The following is a 20579-nucleotide window of genomic DNA, read 5'->3' on the forward strand; positions in this document are numbered from 1 at the left end:
CAAATTACTTGGATATGATAACTAAAGAAAATTGATTATCTTTGAGCAACTTATTAAGTGTATTTGTTTCATGATGTGAATTGATATATTACAAATCCAAAATTAGTGCCTCTATATATGTCACAAATCCAATAAATAAAGTCTTAACCATATTTAAGAAAATTGAAGATAAACCATGGCATTTTTATTAATGGCTTCCCTATGTTGCATGCCATTTTAGAAACCAATTGAGTAACCCAATTTCAATCCTTAATTAAGGACCAAAAGCATATTTAATTTTAAAGCCATTTCACATTTTAAGAAAAAACACATTTCTAGCCCTTGGAAAATGAATGACAATTTCTACAACAAATGTAACCGAATGAAGGAAAAGACATCCTTTACAATTTTAGGAAGCGACATGAACAGGTAAACTAGCTGCACTCTAATTCCAAATATCTCTACTTATCAATCTGAAAAGTACATTTCAGGATTCAAGGTCATAGAACAAGCAAGTATTCCTGCCTTGGTTCATAATCGAATACAATTATACAAAATTGAAGTGCATCTCAGATACCTGCGTGAGATGAAGAAATAATTACTCTAAACCCTCACTGTGGCCTGGAGGCATTTCCAAACTCTGAGCAAGATCGCTCATCCTCTCCTTCATGGCCTGAAAAATATAATGGCTGGGACTTACGGTTTTATAGCTAAGGTGAAAGAAGAGTTTCAGACAAAAAAAAAAAAAACTGAAATTCTCACCAGGGGGACTCTTCTGATGTGCATCCTTGTACGCTTCAGTAACTAAAAGTGAAAGTTTCTGCACATAATAATGGAAAACATAATGTTTTTTTTAGTAAGTCTCAAACAGTATCCATCATATTAATCAGAACCCTAAACCAATTGGACACTTTAATTTCCTACATTTTTAAATATTCTGCACAATTAATTAGTTTAAAATTGTTTCCTTCTTTTCTAAATATATTTCCAAGATATGCACTCTATAACAATTGGATCCTTAAATGGGCATGTTTCTTAGCTTAAAATCAAATGGTTGAGCATCATTAGGTAGTTATCAAGATTTTTTGTTTTTGTTTATTAAATTAGTGTTACCCAGAATAATTTTTACTGGTTTTTCCACCCTTTTCCTTCATTCCAGAAAATTCTCTACAACAATTTTCCAGTTGATATGTTTTCCATAACTTATTCTTAAAATCAAAAAACAAAAGTATATTGACAATGCCAAATTCCACTTCCACCAGTCGAGCTAGGCCATCAAACCAAACCAGAAATTCACCCTAACAGTCATCCCAAACTCCTAACTTTTATAAGATGTATACAAGCTAGTATAATAACAATGCATCTAAATGGCAATGGATCAGTAACAGCAATGAACATGCCCATATGGATACAAGGACAAGAATAAGATAGTGAAAATGCAAAGACCCAATGGCTACAAAAGTTTTCAATTAACAAGAACACCTCATCCAAGATTAATTATGTTGCTTCAGGGTTCATGTGGTTATCTCATGGAACTTGAGTGATTCTATTTGCTTTTGTATAGCATCTAATCAAGAAATCCACAATGCAAACCAGTGTTCCATAAATTCTGAACAATGATATAGGGAGAACCAATACAGGCCCTTTTAGGAATTTAATAGATGTGAGAAGATCCTGCTATAAGAATATGTTTTACTTTTTCTTTTAGGACCATCTCCTCCCCAGTATATAAGGGATGGAGAATGAAGTGCTAAGTTGAATCTCATACCTATTTGTAATAAAAATAAAATAGGCAAACTACACAAACCTCCCTTAAGGTTTTACGAAATGACACCGGCCCTCAAAAATCATGGAAGAAATGACACTTCTTCCCTTCGAGTTTGTATAAATACAATAGATAAAATCATGAATGACTTCCCTAATGAAATATTTCATTTAAAAATAAATAAATAAATAAAATCCTATCCAAACAATGGACAAAATGACATTTCTACCCTTCTGAGGTTTATATAAATAAGAATTTAAAAAATAAAATAAAATGAAATATTCCATTAGGGAATTCAGTATGAGAAAGCATGAACTAATTTGTTGCATTCATACAAATCTCAAGGGAGGAGTACTCATTTTATTCATAATTTAGGAGTGTCATTCGGTAAACCTCAAGGGAAGTATGTTTAATTTACCCAAATAAAATTCATATAAAGATGAAGTGAGAAGTATATGTAACTTGAAGATAATCACCTCTGGTCCTAATTCCATTGCAGCCCCAGTGATCTCTATGCGAACAGGTTGCTGGTTTCCAGAGTCTTACCTAAAAGCATCAATTAAAAATTATTGTGAAGTTCATTGAATAAGTAAGTTAAGGCCTGTACTATTAAGACACGATCAAATCATTAGAGGCATTTCCAAACATCACTAAGATTGAAAGTACCGCTGTTCGTAACATATAGCAGCAAGCATTTTGGGGGCAACCAAACATCCATGAAAAACAAAATCATTCCACAGGCTAGGAACTAGGAAGTGACCCTTTATTTTCACTACATTGGAAACATACATTGTAAATAATTATAACAAAGATATCAAATGAAACCAACTAAAATGCCTACATGATCTTATCACCTCCCACAATGATTCCGATTTTGACAAAGAAAAAAACAATCATTTTTTAAAATTTATTTGATATATTTTGATGTTGAAGGTAGTTTATTTGAACTCTTTTGTTTGTACTTTAAAAGCATTCACATCGAGGATGCTAAAAGCTACCTTATCTCTTTAAATTTACTATTTCACAACTCACCCAACATCTTTATTTCTTTTCTTTTTTTCACGTCATACTCAAACACTATTCATTTATTTATTCTTTTTTGCCTCTACCTCTCTTTCTCTCTCTAACTTCGTCTGACCCATCAAACGAACACCCACCCACCAACCCCACCACCACAAACTGAAACCCACCCACCATCCACCACCATAAACCAAAACCCACCCACCAGCACCACACAAACTAAAACTCACCCACCTGCCAGCACCACAAACCCCAACCCAAAATCAACCCAACCAAAAAATGGCAACCTTACCACCACCATGACCACAGCACAATTACCACCGCCACCGTGGCCACAAGCCAAATCAAACCAAACACCACCACAAAATCCCACCTCTCAAACCCAAACCCAAACCCAAATCTCCAAACCCTAACAAAATCAGCCAATAACCAAATAAACAATAGTAAAGAGAGATTTTCAGCCATAGATAAAACAAAATAAGGTTACGTTTGGATTGGGCTAAAAAACCCAGCACGTCTGCATCTAGCGTTTTTCTTTTTCTTTTTTTTTTTTTTGCACTCGTTTGTGTGACTTACGACTACTACTCATGAACAATGGCCGCAAAGTTTGACTTTTCTCACCCTTTTCAACAAATCAGTGGGTCCCGTGCACTGTTCATAGGACCCACAAACCTCACTTTTCAACAACTTTTTCATTAAAAATTGGTCCCACGGTACTATTCACACATTTAAAAATTATTTTACTACAGTGTTTTTCAGTTTTCAGCTGTATTCAAACAGACCCTAAGTATACAAAATAGTAAAGAGATAGAAAAAAAAATGGTAGCCACCATTGGTGGTGGCATCGCCACATATTGCCACTATCAATGGTGACCCTTTCATGATCTTCAACCATGGACTTGGCTAGGTCTGGTTGAGAGAGAAAGAAGGAATAAATCTTTTTTTTTTAATTTTAACTTATAGCTACAATGAGAGTATTCACAGTAAAGTAGCCAAAATAACTAAAAACCTATTGTGAATACTCTCACAGTAAAGTAGCCAAAAGCCTAAAAAGGAGTTCAAAGCAAATCTTGCAGTCTCATGAGCTGCAGAATTACAAGTCCTCTGGACCCACCAAAATTTAACAGACAGACAAACAAGAAGACAAACAACGAATATTACTGATGGTTGTGCTCGTAAGCCAATCAGGGATATGCTCTTAAGCCAATCAGGGATATGCTCTGAGCATGTTATGGCATCGAAGCAGTTTTTTGTATCTCCTTCAAAGATGACAAAGTTCCATCGCTCTTGGATAGCTAGGTGCACTACCCACAAGAGGGCTTCAGCTTCCGTTTGCGCGGGGGTACAGATTTGATGCCTCTTACCCCATACATAAATAACTTCACCATGGTGGTTCCTTGCTACAACAGCTAAAGCGGACCTTGAGCTGTTAAGGCAACATCTACATTAATTTTGACCCAAGCTGTGATTTGCACCGGTGGGGGTTGGATGGCCGGAGAAAAAACCTTTGTTATTTCAAGGAATTTCGCTTGGATATTTTGCCTGGCTTTGATGGGGTCTGCTTTGCCCTCCTAAAACAACATGAGATTCCTAGTCTTCCACATTTTGTCAATGATTATGGCCATGTTAAGGGAAATGGTCCATTGCTCCTGTATAGGCATGGGGGAATTTGGTGGAGCAATCAGCTTTATAATATCTTCATTGGAGTTTAAGAGAGAGGCCTCTATTCTGAAGCCCCAGCTAGCGGATGACCATAGAGTTCTAGCAAAGTGGCATTCAAAGAAGAGGTGGATACTGGTTTCATCACCTGAGTTACAAAGAATGCAAGTCAGATCAAAATGTTGGAGCCTTCGTTGCAGATTAGCTCTAGTTGGGGATATAGCATTAATGCCTATTCTATTCTCCAGATAAGCATTTTGAGTCGTTCAGGAACCTGGCTTTCCACAAGTTCTTCCAATGGGCCTGGGGTTGAACATCACCGTTTGATTGGGTAAAAGAAACTTTATGGACAGATTTGACACAGAAAATTCCTTGAGTCTGGTAGCCAGAGGAGCAACTGGGATAGGAATGGTAAGAATTGCATGAGCAGCAGTCGGGGTGAAGATTTCATTTACCATACCTGCATTCCAGCTTCTAGATCATAATTTGAAGAATTTTGTTGGCTTTTGTGCAATAATTGCCACAAATCAAAATTTGTACTTATGGTACTTGTTGATGTTGTCAGTCGCTTGCTAAAACTTGGCTTTAGCATCACGTGGTAAGTAATTTTAGGCCGGTGACTTGGATTAAAGAGTGGGGTAAATGCAATTGCTTTTGATTTGAAAAGTAAGAAGTACAAACAAAGAGAAAGATCTAATTTTTTAAGGCAATTGCTTCTATGTTGATGCAATGGGAACACAGATGCAGTGGTTCCAATGACTACCACTAGGCTATCTCTCAGCCATCAATTAAAACCGAGCGGTATTCATGGTATGCAGAAGAGCAGGTAATTAACCACAACTTCTTATCAAAAATCAATCAAAACCTCCAACACACTAATAAAAATATACAGATAGGTAGATAAATATTCACAAATAAGTGTTACAATAATCTAGAAATTAAACCTTTTTTATAGGTAGGAGGATGGATAGAGGTCTACAATGAACTAACTTTTACTTCAATGAGAGGTGCTGGCCACGAGGTTCCACCATTTCAGCCCAAGCGAGCATTCATTCTTTTCAAATCTTTTTTGGCAGGGAAGGAATTGCCAGAATCTTGACAAATTATTTGGAGATGATAACAAAAGAAAATTGATCATCTTTGAGCAACTTATTAAGTGTAATTGCTTCATGATTCGGATTGATATATTACAAATCCAAAATTAGTGCCTCTATTCGCAGAACAAGATCCTCTCAATTTCAAGTCACAATTCCAATAAATAATATCTTAACCGCGGCATTTTTACCAATGGCTTCCCAATGTTGCATGCGATTTAGAAACCAATCGAGTAACCCAGTTTTAATTAAGGACCAAAAGCATATTTAATTTTTCTATAAAGCCATTTCACGTATTTATGAAAAAAACACATTACCAGCACCTAGAAAATGAACGACAATTTCTACAACAAATCTAACTGAATGAAGGAAAAGACATCCTTTACAATTTTAGGAAAACGTGTGCAGGTAAATTAGCTGCACACTAATTCCAAAGATCTCTACTTCAATTTGAAATGAACATTTCTGGATTCAAGGACATAGTACAAGCAAGTAGTCCTGCCTTGGTTTGTAATCGTATACAAAATTGAAGTGCATCTCAGATACCAGAGTGAGATGAAAAAATTATTACTTTAAACCCTCACCAGCGCCTGGAGGCATTCCCAAGCTCTGTGCAAGATCACTCATCCTCTCCTTCATGGCCTAAAAAATATAAAAGCTGAGACTTGGTTTTGTAGCAATTAGCAAAGGTGGGAGAAGAGTTTCAAATACAAAAAAACTGAAATTCTCACCTGGACACTCTTCTGATGCGCATCCTTGTATGCCTCAGTAACTAAAAGCGAAAGTTTCTGCACATGATGGAAAACATGTATGTTTTTTTTTTATAAGTATGGAAAACATATATCTGTAAGTCTTAAATAGTATCCCATCCATCAGTGTAATCAGAACCTCAAACCAATTGGACACTTTAAACTATTCCCTACATTCTTTGAAGATTCTGTACAATTGTAAGGGTGATGGAACCCCGCATATTAACTAATTAAATTGTTTTAAATTGTTTTCTTCTTTTCTAAATATATTTCCAAGATATGCACAATTGGATCCTTAGATAGGCATGTTTCTTAGCCTAAACATCAAATGGTTGAGCTTCATTAGATAGTTACCAAGATTTTTTTTGTTTATTAAGTGTTACCTATAAAAAAAATAATAATAATAAAAAATTACTGGTTTCTCACCCCGCCTCCCCCCCCCCCCCCCACAACCCCCAATTTCCTTCTTTCCAGAGAATTCTATTCAACAATTTTCCAGTTAATATATTAACAGTCACCCCAAACTGCTAACTTTTATATCATATAATACTTAGCAATTTCAACTAAAGATATATACATGCTATTGTCATAACCATACAGTGAAAATGGCAATGGATCAGTAACAGCAATGAACATGTCCTTATGGGTACAAGGACAAGATAGTGAAAATGCAAAGACCCAAGGCCTACAGAAGTTTTCAATAAACAAGAACACCTCATCCAAGATTAAGTATGTTGCTTCAGGGTTCATTTGGTTGTCTCATGGAATTTGAGTGACTCTATTTGCTTTTGTAAAGCATCTAATCCAGAAGCCTGAAGCCCACAGTCCCATTTGAGTGATTCTATCTATTATAAGAATACGTTTTACATTTTTTTTAAGACCATATCTCCCCAATATATAAGGGAAGGAGAATGAAGTGATAAGTTCAATCTCATACCTATTTATAATAAAATAGGCAAACTACACAAACCTCCCTTAAGATTTTACAAAATGTCACCGCCCCACAAAAATTGTGAAAGAAATCACACTCCTTCCTTGAAGTTTGTATAAATATAATAGATAAATCCATGAATGACTTCCCTAATGGAATATTTCTTCTTTTTTTAAGATTCCCATCCAAACAATGGAAGAAATGACACTTCTACCCTCTTGACGTTTGTATAAATAAGTAGGAATTTTATTATAATAGAAATGTAATATTCCATTAGGGAATTCAGTAAGGGAGAGCATGGACTAGTTTGTTGCATTTATACAAACCTCAAGGGAGGAGTGTCATTTCGTCCATAGTTTAGGAGTGTCATTTGAGAGTTATCAAGGGAGGTAGGTTTAATTTACCCAACTAAAATTGATATAAAGATGAAGTGAGAAGTATGTGTAAATTGAAGATACTCACCTCTGGTCCTAATTCCATTGCAGCCTCAGTGATCTCTGTGCGAACAGGTTGCTGGTTTCCAGATAGTGTTACCTAAAAGCATCAGTTAAGAATCATTGCGAAGTTCATCGAATAAATAAATTAAGGCCTGTAATATTAAGACATCATCAAATCATTAGAGGCATTTCCAAACATCACTAAGATGGAAAGTACAGTCCATTCATGAAGAGATAAAGCAGCAAGCATATGGGGGGCAACCAAACATCCATGAAAAACAAAATCATTCCACAGGGTAGGAACTAGAAAGTGACATTTAGAATGATGACCCTTTATTTTCGCTACATTGGAAACATACATTGTAAAGAATTATAACAAAGATATCAAATGATACCAACTAAAATGCCTACATGATCTTATTACCTTCCACAATGATTCCGATCTTGCTTAGTAAGGACTCTACCACAAAAGAAAGAACTTTACCCCTTAAAACCCACTGGATACAATATAACACAAACAAATTTTCCATTTTTTGCAAACTCTTTTGATAAGGAAAACCAAAACAAAAGCTAAAAACAAATCTTTTTTTTTTTTTTGGATAAATAAAGCTAAAATAAGCTAAAAACAAATCTTGACATCATGGAAACATGAGCAAATAATTGATCTAACAAATGAACATTTCACCTAATGAATGTCCAAAAGAAAAATGAGCAAATGACATTTGTAGAAGCAAGCCACTAAGAATCATGTGCAAGCGCTCGCGTGTGAGCAAAAAGAGAGAGAGAGACTAATTACCTTGATTAGCTCACCTTCACAATAACCATCAAACTCAGCTCTGCAAAACAAAATGATAAAAACTATTAGTAATCATCAACACAGAGGTTGAAGTTCAGAAGTAATGGGTGTAACATATAAGCCTTACGCAGCAAGTTCTTTTTGCACACGCACTGCCTCAACTTGGACAACCATTTGTGCTTTCTTCACTGTCTCATAAAGATTCTGCATGTTTCCAAAAATTCCTGCCTACATTAAATTAGCAAAGTAATATTAGTCTCAGTTTAGGGATACAATTCCAACTCCAGGTCATCATGCAACTATAATGTCCAAAACCAATAAAGTTGATTGTCCATATAAATTTGATCTAAGGCTGCAAACAAATTTTTTTCTCCCTAAATCTGTTAGTATATCTCACTTTCAAGGGAAAACATCATGATACACCAAGGTATAGAGTGATACTTTTTCACTAAAAATAATTTGAGGAGAGGAGGGGAGGATGAGGGCCATAAGGGCAAGTCCCAAGTCCAGATAAAATAAGTACTCTTACTCTACCGATAACTGTACCATCTGACTTGTACTACTCTCACCGTAGGTATTATGATATCATCCAAAACTTCAGACTCCTCTGAGGCCTTGTTTATGACTGAATACAATGCAATAGAAGCCATTTCTTGTCAGTCTGAGATGCGTGCCATAGTATGAGAAGTTTGTGTTTAAAGCAATTTCTAACTCTAAAATCTAGAGAAAGAAAATAAAAAATAAAAAAAGGATGCAGTGCTTCATGGCCTTGCAACGATAGAGAAATTCAGATTTTTTAACTCCAGTCACAAACAAATACGAGGCTCCAACTTCTTCAAACATTTATTTTTCATTAGGTTTCAGACCTCATACACTATTGCCCACAAGGAAATGAACTTTTAGGTGGACAAAATGGTGCAGCCAGCAAAGAGCTCAAGAAAAAGTGAAAAATAAGATTAACTACCACAAGATCCAAGAATTGTGGTCTAGTTTCAATGTGGGTCCTTTTTGGCAGCTTTCATATGCTACTTTAGTTATTATTGAGTCTGAAAAGTATTAAAGTTCTTTAGGTTAAAACGTTGCAGGTTCAGATTTAATTAGGTGTCCTAAAATCAGGGGTATTTTGATCGTTTTCAGATTTTCTAGAACGGGTTATGATAGGCTGTGCCACAGACCTATATATGAGTTTCGGTCCCAATGGAAGAGATGCCCATGAGGCTAATTTTATGTTTTGAGTTCTATTTCTATTAGGTTTAGAAGTTCTTAAATACTCTTTTTTTTTTTCTTTTGTTTTATTGTGATTAGGAGTCCGAGACTTTATAAGAAAAGGTTATTTCGGAGTCCTAATTCTAAGAAAGGGTTTAGCACTAGCCTATATAAAGGCTTTTATGTAGTCAATAATGGAGATGGATAGATTGGATTTAATAAAATCAATGCAAGTTAAGGGTGTGATTGCCTAAGGTTTATCTTTCTTTGTTTCTTGTTCTATTTACTGTCTTGACACCAAACATCCATCAAATTCATTCAATATCCAATCTTTTCATTACCTAACCCTACCTAAATCCTTAAACGTAAACCCTATTCAAGAACCCTACAAGATCTAATCAAAAATCCTAATTTAATAGTATTGAATTTCTAAGGATACTATATCAAAATTGGTATCAAAGCCCATTGAAGCTCTGTCTTGCATCAAAAAACTTAAAACTCATTACATGGACAAACATCAACTCTCCAAAATCTTGACACGGGCATGGTAGAGAAGCGCATGGTTGTGATTTTATTCCAGTGCACATCTTTTGTATATCTCTGTAGATGTGTGTTTATATGCATGTGAAAAAGTTAGTGTAAAACAGTTATGGAACTTAAAATAAATAAAGGAACACAGTTCCACCAGTTCCAAAATAGGGATCAGATAAAGCCTGAAGTGTCATGTCATCAAACACCCAATAACCACTTTTGTTAGGGACTAATGTCCCACATACCATAGCATCAAATGAAGGTCAGGAAATACACACACACACACACACACACACACACATATATATATATATATATATATTTTTTTTTTACTTTTGGATTTCTCATTGGCATGCAACAGAGAAACTTCTAACTACATCAAAATATCATCAAATTTGGTTAAGAGGTTTCTCAAGAACTTCAAGATGCACCTAAAATAAAAAAGTTCCTCCAAATGTTCATCATTAATACTTATGTTCAAACAAATTTTGATCCTTGATAGTTTGTGTTCTAATATTGACATGAATTGAATTAGGAGTACCAGTTCATATGAAGGAATGGAAATACAAAGAATCAGAAATACATTAAATTATGGTCAATCAAAGAAGCTTTACAAAGAATGTAATTATATGAATATTTTAGGCATAAACAAGGCATATTGAACTAGTCTAAAAAATGGATACAACATCTGTCTAGACATGCAAAATGCAAACTTGAATCACTAAAACTTACTATATAGAAACAAGCAAACAATTTAAACCTACAAATACTTCAGGACCAGAAGAAAAAGTTAATTTCATCAACCTTTGAAGGTGCATCTTCACTCTTCTCATTGTTTTCTTTTTTTCCTCCAAATAGACCACATACACGAAGAGATCTATGATTATGGCCATATTTTCCCCTACCACACCGAGAAAACATCTGCATACCCACTGAATTTGAGCTTGAAGTTAGGTTACCTGTAATGAGCAGGACAAGAGTCAGTTACCACCAACTCTTTTACTATCATAAAATAACTAGAAAAGCCAAAATTAAAGAATGAATTGTTATAGGCATGAATCATTATAGAGAATTTGAATGCCAAACTTCTATTGGCATAGTTTCCTAAGCCACAATACCACATTCTACAAACATATAAGAAACTCAAGAAAGCATCATATATCCAATTAGTTATAACAAAAGTAAGATCCATATTTACTTTTCATCTTCTAAATCCCATCTTCCTATTGTTTTTCCTTTTTCCTTCGGGGCTGGGGAGGGAGGGGGGGGAGGTGATTTTTTTCATTACAACGTTAAATTTTTAACCATTTTTTTATGAATGAGTTGATTTTATTAGACAAACAAGACTATTAAAAATCCTAATAGCTATCATAATACACTTTTCAGAAAGTATTCCACTCCATAAAATCTACCATTTCTTTGGATCCACAAATGATAGATGGTAGAAGCAAAGACCACTTTACTGATAGTTTGCAATCCTCCCTTTCAAGTTATGCAGTCCCCACTACAAAATATTATCCCAGCTGAAGATCAACCTTCTACAGAGACACATTTTCATCAAACACAGCCAGATTCTCCTAAAAAGGACATTCAAAGAGATATGATCCCTACACTCAATTGTCCCCCTGAAAAAGAGACAAAATGAGTCACCTTGATAACTCCAAGAAACCAATTTTTCATGAGCAGTTAAAGGATTCTTAACGGTCAACCAAGACATACATGCATGCTTTGGCATAGAACCCAAGAACCAAATTAGTTTGCTCCATTCAACATTTTACTGCCCAGCCCTGAAAGCAGATCTACAAGTGAACTGGGAGGGAACCATTGAACACCGTCTGTATCAACAAAATCATCTTGAAAATTGCTTGAACAGTGATTAACTCATGTGATATAACTGGAACCCCCCCCCCCCCCCTTCCCCCAAAAAAAAAAAACTCCAATAACCATTCTGCAAAACATTTGAAACCCAGGCATTAAAATTGCCAGCAGCATCATCTACAACCCCATAGCCAAATCTATCATAAAGATTTCCCTCATGAGTGCCAGTTATTCAGCCGTAAAATCGAATCTCCTTTGCCAACCTAATTAATAATTAAAGGTCTAATAGCATACCTTAATTTTAATATCTTTATCCAAAGTACAAGCCAAGTTTTTCACTTGCATCTAATCTTAAGTTGTCCATCTTCTCCAGCATCCAGTTCATCCGTGTTACATAGTGTTCCAACTTACAAATCTAGGGTAGCATGTCCTAAAAATTAATACCTACACAGATGGTAGATTTTCTCTTCTCATTTCAAAGATTGTTAGGTCATCCTCATCCTACATTCTTTGTGCAAAGGTAATTATTTTGTCAAAGACACCATTGTAGAGACATTAGCTGTTCTGTGAAACTATAATATCCCATTTCATTGTGTAAGTAATAACCCATTGGGCAAAACTTAAGCACAGTACTTAGGTGTTGTTCCATAAGTTCCCCTCTAAAAATTCAACCATGTGGCTTTTTTTCTCTTTGTGGAAGTGTATTTTAAGTTAAGTACAGCCAAATGGCTGAATCTTAAGAGATGGAACCAAAAACAGCACCTAAGTACTTCTGTCAGTGTAATAGCTTTAACCCACCAAAACAAGACACTCCCTAGACCCATAATGGCTCAATTTAATAACTTTGGAATTAAAAAAAGTACCCAAAATCATAAAAATCTCAACTTGAACTGGCTATCAAATCCATAGAAGTGCAATTACATACTCTAAAAACAATCCCAGAAAATAAATGCAAAATGAGCAATACATGATTGATCTTAACTAAAACCCACTACACAAAAGAAACCCACATCCCAGAAAATACTGATAACAATATATTTTGTTTCCCATTTGAAAGCATTATTCCCTAATATCCTAAGTTTTCTCAGCAAACAAACAGGTAATAAAGAAAGAGAGGAAAGAGAGATACAGAGTGAGAGTGATGAAGGGCAAGGCTTTCTCCAGTCATTTACTCCTTGTAGGTTCGATATCTGACCAACCAGAGACATCGTCGACGCCATTGCTCAACACCGTGAAAAAAAGTGAGAGAGTTACTTGGTTTTTGCTTCGAGAGGATAATGTATAGGTTTTTATTTCTTTGCTTCCTTTTGATTTTTTTTTTTTTTTTTTTTTTTTTTTGAGCGTTGAGAATTACTGTCACTTGCAGTTCAGCTGACACAAAGGACAGACAAATTATAGTTGAACACGTAGACTGAAATTCTAAAAGGTAAAGTTATTTTATTTGGGCAAAGTCATTGAACCCGTTGCGATAATAACATGTTGTCGTAACTAGTTCAATGCACTACTCATGGAGACTAGAACCAAACTAAGGCTGTATTTGGCAACATGTAAATTATTTTCCAAGTGTAAAATATTTTTGGGAAAGGAAAATATTTTCTAGTGTTTAGTTGCATTTTGAAAATTGTATTAAAAAATATTTTCAAGTGTTTGGTAACATTTTGAAAATACAAATTTTCTACTAGTTTCTTACATTTTCTCAATCTTTTTCTCAGCTTCCAAATAAATTTTAAATAGAAAATTGCAATATATAAACTTTTTAAAGAAACAAAAATCAAAATAAAACCATTAAAACTCTCAAACTCGATTAAACCAGAGAGAGGGAGGAAGAAAGAGTGAGAGATTAAGGGAAAGAGAGAGGTAGATCGAGAAACTTGGTTGAAATCAAGTCAAGGGGGGTTGATCTAGAGGGCAGCAGTGACAAGATTGAGAGAGGTGGAGGAGACGAGTTATAGGGGCGGCAACGAGAACGAGATGGTCAATTCGGGGTGGGTTTAGCTAGGTTCATCGAGGATAGATCGGTAGCTAGGTTCATTGGGGGAATGTAGTGCTCGAAGATGGGTTTGAGCACGACGGAGCAACTGAGGCGACGCAATCAGGAGAAGAAAAGCCAAGGAAGATAAGGAAATAGCACTGATCGACACGTGGAGGGGAATGAACAACATGATCTAATCAATGATGGGTTTGGGTGGATCGAAGACTAGACCAACCTTACTGCTATTCTCTCTCTCTCTCTCTCTCTCTCTCTCTCTCTCTCTCTCTCTCTCTCTCTCTCTCTCTCTCTCTCTCTCTCTCTCTGTTTTCAATTCGTAAAATGAGGTTTGAAGGTAATTCTAACGTGTAATATATTTTACACTTGAAGGGCTCTCATTTTACAGTCAAAGGATTTGATTTTCCCTTTGACTGAGTTTTACATGTGCTCCCAAACACACATGACAGTGTAAAATATTTTCCAACTTTTATTTTCACCCGAAACAAACACAACCTAAGTCCTCTTTATTACACTCCTTTGGATATTTTTACTTAGGCCAACTCAATACAATTGGAGGCTAAAAGCCTAAAAGTGAACACTAATATCTTAAATGAACTCTTTTATATTTAAATATGTATTAAATGATATTTATTATTTAGTTAATATTTTATATTATAAATTTTTTTAATTCATTATTCTTACTTTTCAATATAAGTAATTCATTTAATGGTGATCGCTTTGATATAAGATTTATATTAATCCATACTTTTTTTTTAATATAAATATATTTGTTGGCATTTCAACAAGATAATATAAAATGAGTACATGGTCTTATTATAATCAAATTGAAGGTCTTGTCCAGTGTTATTCAAGCATGATTTGGGCATTGGGCTGATCCGGAGTAAGCATGCACACCGATAGCCATTGGACTTTTCCTTTGGTCCCAACATTGAGTTCTGGGCTAGCTCCAAAAATCATCTTTGCACAGAATCTCAGAAAACACCAATTAATAAAATTACCCTAATTCATTTCGGCTTAGCATTGTCACCCCTAAATTGAATTCTATAATTGAGTAAATAAAAGATATATAATGATTATATTAATAAATTCTCCATTGAAACTCATAAAGTCTTTTATTCCTTTTATCTAAAACAAATGGAGAAAAAGTCTCTTTTCGCTTTATCAAATGAGTTGAAATGAGTTATATTGTGTCAATCCACTTATTAGGATATGTTTGGTATGGTGTAATATTTCTTGTAATTGAATAATTATTTACGTATAATAACAATTCGGTCATTTGGTTGCATTTTTATTACATGGATTAGTTATTACAAATGAATAACTTTTCTTTAAATTAAAGAATAAAAATTCTTCTTTAAAACGGATGTAATAATTATTTCTTAATGCTTATAATAGATCTTAAAATTAATATATTTTCAAACATATAATTTTTCCTTATACATCACATTTTACAAGTTTTTTATATGTAACAACCAAACTTATGAACAATAATAGTTATTCCCACTGTTTTAAAAACCGGACCGGACTGGCCGGTCCGACCGGTTCAACCGGGAACCGGAGGCCAATCCGGTCCGGTTAAAAGGTCAATAACCGGTCAAAAACCGGTCAATAACCGGAAAACCGGTCAAAAACCGGGGTTGAACCGGAAATTAAAAAAAAAACGGTTCTTTGACCGGTTCGGTTTTTAAAACCATGGTTATTCCATTACAATATTTTTTATTCTTAATAATAAAGATTATTATTCTTAATGTAATCTTCATTTAGTGTACTAAACATGCTCTTAATAAATGGGTTATGTTAGAGTTGAGAGGTTTTGACATGATTATTAAATGAGTTGAGTTAGGGTTGAGCTATATATTTTCAACTCACCTTACCATGACGCAAGAGGAACACAACCGCTAACAAATTGCCACCCCTATTCAAATTCCCTCCACCCTCACTTGTTATAAGCCGAAGGAAGAGAAACAAAACCCACATGTTTGGTCTCACTTTCATCTAAGCCAATAATTTTATTATACTCATCTTGAATCTACTGTTGACTTTACAAAATGCGATGCATGAATCAACTATCAATAGATTCTAACAATATGTTAACACAATAATACAAGAGGGATTTAGAATAAGGACTATTGCACCATGCAATTACCACACTTAGTGAAATATAAAAGTTGATGGGATTTTATATTAAAGAAAAATATATAAAATAACTTTTTTACCATATTATCTTATACATCTCATATGGGTAATGGGTGTGGTAATTTCATGGTGTAAGCCCTAGCTACTAAACCGGATTTCAATGCATACAGGAGGTTTGTTGTTTAGATTTATATGACTATGTCCACGAAGGTACTTATGTTTTTTTCTACTCTTTTTTTTTTTTTTAATCTATATATTTCGAATCCAAAGCATCCTCTCTTTTTTTTCTCTGTCCATTTCTCTGAACTTAAAGTTAAATACAGTTGCAACTTACTACTGCCTAAGGCATTATACATTCAAATTTTCGAAGTCTTTTGAGATATAGGGCAGGCAAGCAAGCAAGCATGTATTTAAATTCAAATTGTTCATCGAGGATTGAGCAAGATTTTCTAAACCACATTAATTTAGCAGATGACATTCAGAACTGCATTACAATATTTTCATTTTTCTCTTTAACCATGGTTTTAAAAGACCAAAGACTAAATGAAAACGACAGTCACTTAGCCCCTACGATACCAATTTTTATTTTATGTGATCGAAATATATCACAATTCCTTCACATGAGAACGGATCCGGGTAAAATCCATTCCCAGGTGGAGTGATATATCTCAATGATACTAAATACCTTCTATCATACGGTTATCAGCCTCAAGATCCACCATTGAATTAAATCTGAAAAAATTGTACATCATGGGTTTGTTGAAACTTCTGTGTTGGCCAATCTGTATGCAGCTCAACATCTTGTTCATAAAGAAAAGTCTAGCATTCAATCCATGTATTCAGGAACTATGTCTATGTGTGACTAAATAATTAATTGAAAAAAAAAATCATAATTCCCATATAATTATAGTCCTAAGTAGTCCTAACTCTCTTAACAAGAGGTGGCTTAGATTATTATTATTTTTTTTAAAGCAAGTCATTTGAAAATTCTCAAACACTATTGCTCTTCAAAGTCATTGTTGCGAATTATCTTCTTTTGATAAGCGGTGTTGGATTAGGAAAAAGAAAATTTAGCCAATGAAAGATACTTCGTCCTTATTAGCTTGAGGGAGTTGTCAACTCTTACAGACGGCTACTTTCTTGACTTGTTCCAACACATAGTTATGGTCATTTTGGAGTTTTACTTCTCTTTACAAAAAACGACATGACAATTGACAAAGCATTCTTTGCAATCATTTTGAATTTGATCACACACTACATGGTTGAGGTAGCAGCAAAAACTGCAAACACAATTAAATACAATGATAAAATAACATATCATTAGCCTTTAGGTATAAACCGTGGTTGTTTCAAATAGTATTGCACCTTGTTTAGTGCGTTGTTGAATGCATCAGCGTGGGGAGATGGTACTCCATGATGCCTGTGGGGGAGAGTTGCTTTGTCATTTTCCTTAAAATTTTCCTTACAAGTCATAATTAAACATTAATACCATTTCTCATACTTGACCTTGCTCATTTAAGAATTAATGCTTGCGGTGCCTCCAGTAGTGTTTGAGAATTTTCAAATGATCTAGCGGATCAATAATTTTTTATCCAGATTTGATCCAAAATTCTCCAACACTATTTCTCATACTTTTAAGTCTTTTTTTTTTTTTTTTTTTGCAATATGTTGTGTGTTTAATTTTTTTTTCTCATTTTTAAATTTGGTTACTTTATTAAGAATTTTTTTTACTCCTTGAGTATTGAGTAATTACTCATAATTATATTAACATAATATCAACACTACTATAATAAACACAAAATTAAAATTTTCTGCTCCACTCTGTACTCTATCAACTATTTTTTTTTTTTTTTTTTTTTTTTTTGAGAAGGCTGTACTCTATCAACTACAATATGACATATTTGGTTTTATTTCATTAAACTTTGATTACTTTGTAAGAAATAAAAAAGACATATAGTAGACTACGATTAATAGAGCATAAAGTGGAACGCTCAAAAGTGAATGAGGTTTTATTCTTAAACACATCTAACAAAATAAATTTTTTTTATCCCACTAAAATTGTTCCATTTAAATTCCACTAGTTGCAATATAACATATGTCCTCATTTTTCTTTTTTAAACTTCAGTTACTTTGAAAAAAAAAAAAAAAAAAAAAAACATGACAAGATTACAATTAATGAAGCTTATAATGGAGTGCCCAACCGTTATTATTATTATTATTTTTTTCTATTTGGCAATGATAATAAGTGTATAATGAATAAAAATATTGTGTCCACTTTAAGTGTTACATTTTATCTACTAAAAAAAAGCATTACCTTTTATGCCCCATCAATTGATTTGTCATGAGTAGGGGTGGCAATTCATGTTAAGAGCCATCATATTTGTGTTGTATCGAGGTAAGTATTTCAAATATATGTGGCTCAATACTTACTCAACCCAGTTGATTACTGTGTCAAAACTCCTCAACTTCAACCTTAACACAATCTGTCTATTAAGCGGCTCAACACAAAACAACTTATTTCAACTCATTTAATTCTTTTCAAAAAAAAAAAAAACTCATTTAATTAACATGTGTTGGATGAACATAGACCTAACCCATTTCTGTCCTTTTAAAAAATAACCCAGAATTATTAACATATTTTATATTTAGTCAACACATAGTTATAATAATTATTTACAAATTATTTTTTATAACAGCATCAATGAAGTACTAATAGCATTTCAAAATTTTCTTATTACAACCCAATTAAGTTCCACTCAAATTTAGAAAACACATAACCTAAAAATAAAATGAAAAGATTTTTTTTTTTTTTTTTAAATATATAGTTATGGGCAAATCGCCTTAAGGACTTTGGAGTTTCAATTAAGAATTTAGCAATTTAACCATTAAAGTTATTTTAATTACTTAATTTTATGTTTAAAATTTAAATTTATGTTGGATAAAATGATATTTATTTATATGTATTACGATATTTTGGATTGATTGTGACTTACATGAACCGACAAATTTATTAATCGTGTCAAAGCAAGTCATTTCGCCTATGACATTGAACTCATTTATACTCAACACTAAACCACAGAAAAGTCATGTTGTGTTCTAGGACCGTGTTACACTGGACACCCTATTCATGTGTCTATTTCTTTCTTTTTTCTTTTTCCATGTTAAACTCGGTGCTTTATTTGGTTGGGAGATGAAAAATTAGAAAAATCAAAATATTCGTGTATTCATTTTTTTTTTTCTTTTCTCTTTTCTCCTCAATTTGGTAGGAAAAAAAATGGTGACCCGAGTGAAACCTCATTTTCTTTTCTCTCCTCCTTTCACACCAATCAAACAAATAATAGTGTATGATTTAAGCACGCGTATCATCTTCCATGCTCTCCCTAACGGAAAAAGACGAATACTGTTAATTACCAGTTACCACCTATCTTCTGTATCACACTCACATGTCCACGTCACACAACGCACGTCTGTACCTTCTAGCAAATGAAAAATAACTTAGAAATACAGCCAAACACACAAGTCCTTTCTCTCTAAGAATCATAGTGAGGGCAAGGATCAAGGACTAAGGAGTGGACACCCACAACATTGTTACATAAATTAAGAGACCCATCAGTTTTTTTTTTTCTTCTCTTTCACCTTCTCAGCTTCTATGGAGGCTCCTTCCAAGGTTCTGTGACATTATATATGTTACATACTTATAATAAAGCTCCTACCATGGTGGGTATTCACAGTGTTTACCACTATGGCAGTGGCACAAGACAACTACTTCATGTAAAATGGAAATGGTTCCTGATTTCTTTTGGGTGTAAATGACTATTTTTGGTTGAAAGGATGTGAACTTTGTAAAATCTGGTAGAATCTTTGAGCTTTAGTTGGCCCCAACAACAATTCACCAAGAGGCTATGAAAAGCTTTTTCCATCATCTATTATTACTAGTGGTTAGGCAGGTAGAGTGGTGTCACACAAAGTCCAGAAGTTAGGTGTAGATATGGGAAACCTTTCTATTCAATAGGAACAGTGACACAAAACTTAATTAGTTTACCCCCTAGAAAGAGAAATTGTAAATGTCAAAGGGATACCCTTTCCCAATCCCAAACTATTCAGTGAATTTAATTATGCAAAGGACAACTTTGTATAAGTTTTTGGCTGGAACCAGAAATTGGGTATTGTTCTTACTTTTATCTGCTGAGTGCTGGAAAAGCTTATTGGGTGTAAAAACAGAAAAGAGACAGACAGCATCCTTGACATCAAAGCAAGACCAAAAACAAGGGGTACAAAAGTAAATTCACATTCATTGACCTAGTATAATTATAATAATGTGAAAAGGAAAAGAGGAACCCATTGAGAAAAAACACCACCATCACAAAACCAAACCCAAAGCCTAAAAATAGGGGGTAGTACCAAAAAAACAAAAGAGCAACTGCAACAGCACACATCAGATACATATATCAGTAACAGGCTATCATTC

At 34.1% G+C, this 20579-nt stretch overlaps 1 protein-coding gene across 1 annotated transcript; it reads right to left on the bottom strand.

Moving 5' to 3' along the window:
* Positions 1–5858: 5858 nt before the first annotated feature.
* LOC126715641 (nucleoid-associated protein At4g30620, chloroplastic-like) lies at positions 5859–13303 on the bottom strand. Its single transcript, XM_050416357.1, has 7 exons — positions 13115–13303; positions 10972–11126; positions 8558–8658; positions 8431–8470; positions 7660–7731; positions 6249–6305; positions 5859–6159 (listed from the first exon to the last, which is right to left on the bottom strand). Exons 1-7 carry the CDS (start codon positions 13203–13205, stop codon positions 6085–6087), a joined length of 591 nt encoding a protein of 196 aa, XP_050272314.1. The 5' UTR covers positions 13206–13303; the 3' UTR covers positions 5859–6084.
* Between the last annotated feature and the right edge of the window lie 7276 nt (positions 13304–20579).

Source organism: Quercus robur, chromosome 2 (genome assembly GCF_932294415.1).
Source record: "Quercus robur chromosome 2, dhQueRobu3.1, whole genome shotgun sequence".
NCBI lineage: Eukaryota > Viridiplantae > Streptophyta > Magnoliopsida > Fagales > Fagaceae > Quercus > Quercus robur.